The 3537-nt window shown below is 45.9% G+C and overlaps 1 protein-coding gene across 1 annotated transcript in view; it reads right to left on the reverse strand.

The window, feature by feature from the left end:
- Positions 1-3246, reverse strand: part of LOC311249167 (guanine nucleotide-binding protein G(olf) subunit alpha-like) — a 14094-nt gene extending 10848 nt beyond the window's left edge. The window contains exons 1-4 of the mRNA XM_084339985.1: positions 2417-3246; positions 2252-2324; positions 1904-1958; positions 807-926 (exon numbers count right to left, since the gene is read on the reverse strand). Coding sequence (XP_084196111.1) covers positions 807-926; positions 1904-1958; positions 2252-2324; positions 2417-2552 — 384 coding nt within the window. The 5' untranslated portion in view covers positions 2553-3246. The remainder of the gene's footprint in view (positions 1-806; positions 927-1903; positions 1959-2251; positions 2325-2416) is intronic.
- Positions 3247-3537: the final 291 nt, after the last annotated feature.

The raw sequence follows: 3537 nt of genomic DNA on the forward strand, positions 1-3537 counted from the left end.
AATCACCCGGACTGTTACGTAATAATCCGGGTGAAATCCAAACGGCTCGTTTAGAGACTCAATTCCTGACTCCGGTAGTTTACAAAACATTGACTTAGTGGTCGAAAATCACGCTTAAGGGGTGGGGAGGCACTCCGGATACGCAAATATACATACTAAAGCAAGGGAAAAGTCAGTTTTGCATAATATGTCCCCTTTAAAGATAAAGTCATCACACGATGACACCTGGATCTCTGTCACTTTAATAACACACACATCCAATCAGAGTGGAGGAAGGGCGGGACAAACACCACACAGACCAACCATCACCTGTGGTGTTAACAGGAGGGCGACTGACAGGCTGACAGACTGTCAATCACCTGCAGCTCCTAGCTTAATGTCATAGCAACCAAAATGTCTCCGTGTCTGTCCACTGTGACCGACCTGTGTGTGTCTGCTGCAGAGAGACAGGAAGCAGCTGAGGTCACCTGAGCGACAGCAGGTCGGTCTCAGCGTGTTCTGGTCATCAGATCAGCTCCGTCACACCTGTTCATCAGATCAATACAGACGTCACATGACACACGACTAGCTTTCTGATTGGTTATGTCCATCCAGCAGCACATCAGGCTCCAAACACTCGGATCAAAGTGTCAGACAGCAGTTCTGATCCATAACTGATCAGAACTGCTCCTGCACAGCCACACACGTACCATTCAAACTCTGTTTGTTGGGCTCAGCGCTACGTCACCCAACTGAACAGGATCTCAGGTTTAACACTCCGTCACACACCTGACTGACATCACACTGTGTGTGTGTGTGTGTGTTACCTCTGTGTATTCAAAGTCAGACAGCGGTGCGATGCTCTTGATGTAGTCGACTCTGAACTGGTTGCCAGGGTTACCCAGAGGCATAGGCGGAGTCAACATACTCATGGCTGACACGATGGTCTGAAACACACACACACACACACACACACACACACACACACACACACACAATCTTAAGAGCAGGTTCAGTAACAGACTCATTCGACTTGCTGCCTAAAGGAACGTCACAGGAAATCATTCCTTCTGGTGCCATCAGACTTCAAACACACAATAATGTGCTTCAAATGAATATTACTGTCAATCCTGCAGCTTATGTTCCACTTACCTGTCATACCTCAGCATTTTATTTTATTAACAGTTTTTCTGTTGGTCGGACCGATCACAGGATTTTATTCATGTTACAGTCATCTGATGATGTGATGCAGGTCATGTGGTGCAGGTGATGTGATGCAGGTGATGTGATGCAGGTGATGTGATGCAGGTGATGTGATGCAGGTCATGTGGTGCAGGTCATGTGGTGCAGGTCATGTGATGCAGGTGATGTGGTGCAGGTGATGTGGTGCAGGTGATGTGGTGCAGGTCATGTGATGCAGGTGATGTGGTGCAGGTGATGTGATGCAGGTGATGTGATGCAGGTGATGTGATGCAGGTCATGTGGTGCAGGTCATGTGGTGCAGGTCATGTGATGCAGGTGATGTGGTGCAGGTGATGTGGTGCAGGTGATGTGGTGCAGGTGATGTGATGCAGGTGATGTGGTGCAGGTGATGTGATGCAGGTGATGTGGTGCAGGTGATGTGGTGCAGGTCATGTGGTGCAGGTGATGTGGTGCAGGTGATGTGGTGCAGGTGATGTGGTGCAGGTCATGTGGTGCAGGTCATGTAGTGCAGGTGATGTGGTGCAGGTCATGTAGTGCAGGTCATGTGGTGCAGGTCATGTGGTGCAGGTAATGTGGTGCAGGTCATGCGGTGCAGGTCATGTAGTGCAGGTCATGTAGTGCAGGTCATGTGGTGCAGGTCATGTGGTGCAGGTGATGTAGTGCAGGTCATGTGGTGCAGGTGATGTAGTGCAGGTCATGTGGTGCAGGTGATGTGACCTACCACTATAGCATCCTTCACATTCTTCCTGATGTCTTGAATCTTCTGCTGTTTCTCTCTGAAAAATAAAAAATCTTTATCAGACTCACTGTGATCAATATTCATCATGTCAACCAATGAAAAGCTTTCAAACTGAACTTATGCCCAGTAACTAAGTAGAGCAGTAACTAAGTAGACCCGACACAACAGTTCTTTAATTATGTATTATGACACAGTGTAATGTGTTAAGGGAGTGAGAGACCCTCAGCTGTGGCTGGCAGGTGAGGCTCTGTGTGGTCACATGACACTATACATCACAGGAAGTACTGGCGAGTTTTCAAAACAAAAGCTGATCAAGTCACAGTGACTTACTCAGCGTTGAAACCGTCCACATGAAGAATCCTCATCTGCTTCACTATGGTGCTTTTACCTGATTCACCTGCACCTGCAGACAGACAGGTAAGAGACAGACAAGTTAGACAGGTGACACAGACAGACAGACAGACAGACAGACAGGCAGACAGACAGGTCTCTCACCCAGCAGCAACAGTCTGTGTGTAGCTTTGTAAGCCTGCCTCTCTTTCTGCAGCTGCCTCTCGATCTTCTTGTTGGCTTCTCTCTTTGCTTTTTCATCCAGTCGTTCTTCCTCCGTCTTCCCTCCCAGACAGCCCATTTCAACTGGAACCACAGAAACCAGAGAATAACCAACTGAAACCAGAGAGCAACCAACTGAATCCACTGAACAACCAACTGAAACCAGTTAACAACCAACTGAAACCAGTGAACAACCAACTGGAACCAATTAACAACCAACTGAAACCAATTAACAACCAACTGAAACCAGTTAACAACCAACTGAAACCAATTAACAACCAACTGAAACCACTGAACAACCAACCGAAACCACTGAACAATCAACTGAAACCAGTTAACAACCAACTGAAACCACTGAACAACCAACTGAAACCAATTAACAACCAACTGAAACAACTGAACAACCAACTGAAACTACTGAACAACCAACTGAAACCAGGTAACAACCAACTGAAACCAGGTAACAACCAACTGAAACCACTGAACAACCAACTGAAACCACTGAACAACCAACTGAAACCAATTAACAACCAACTGAAACAACTGAACAACCAACTGAAACTACTGAACAACCAACTAAACCAATTAACAACCAACTGAATCCACTGAACAACCAACTGAAACCAGTTAACAACCAACTGAATCCACTGAACAACCAACTGAAACCAGTTAACAACCAACTGAATCCACTGAACAACCAACTGAAACCACTGAACAACCAACTGAAACCACTGAACAACCAAATGAAACTACTGAACAACCAACTGAAACCAATTAACAACCAACTGAAACCACTGAACAACCAACTGAAACCACTGAACAACCAACTGAAACCACTGAACAACCAACTGAAACCAGTTAACAACCAACTGAAACCACTGAACAACCAACTGAAACCAGTTAACAACCAACTGAATCCACTGAACAACCAACTGAAACCAGTTAACAACCAACTAAATCCACTGAACAACCAACTGAAACCACTGAACAACCAACTGAAACCACTGAACAACCAACTGAAACCACTGAACAACCAACCGAATCCACTGAACAACCAACTGGAA

The sequence above is a fragment of the Pagrus pagrus genome (genome assembly GCF_965226575.1).
Source record: "Pagrus pagrus genome assembly, chromosome: 20".
Lineage (NCBI taxonomy): Eukaryota > Metazoa > Chordata > Actinopteri > Spariformes > Sparidae > Pagrus > Pagrus pagrus.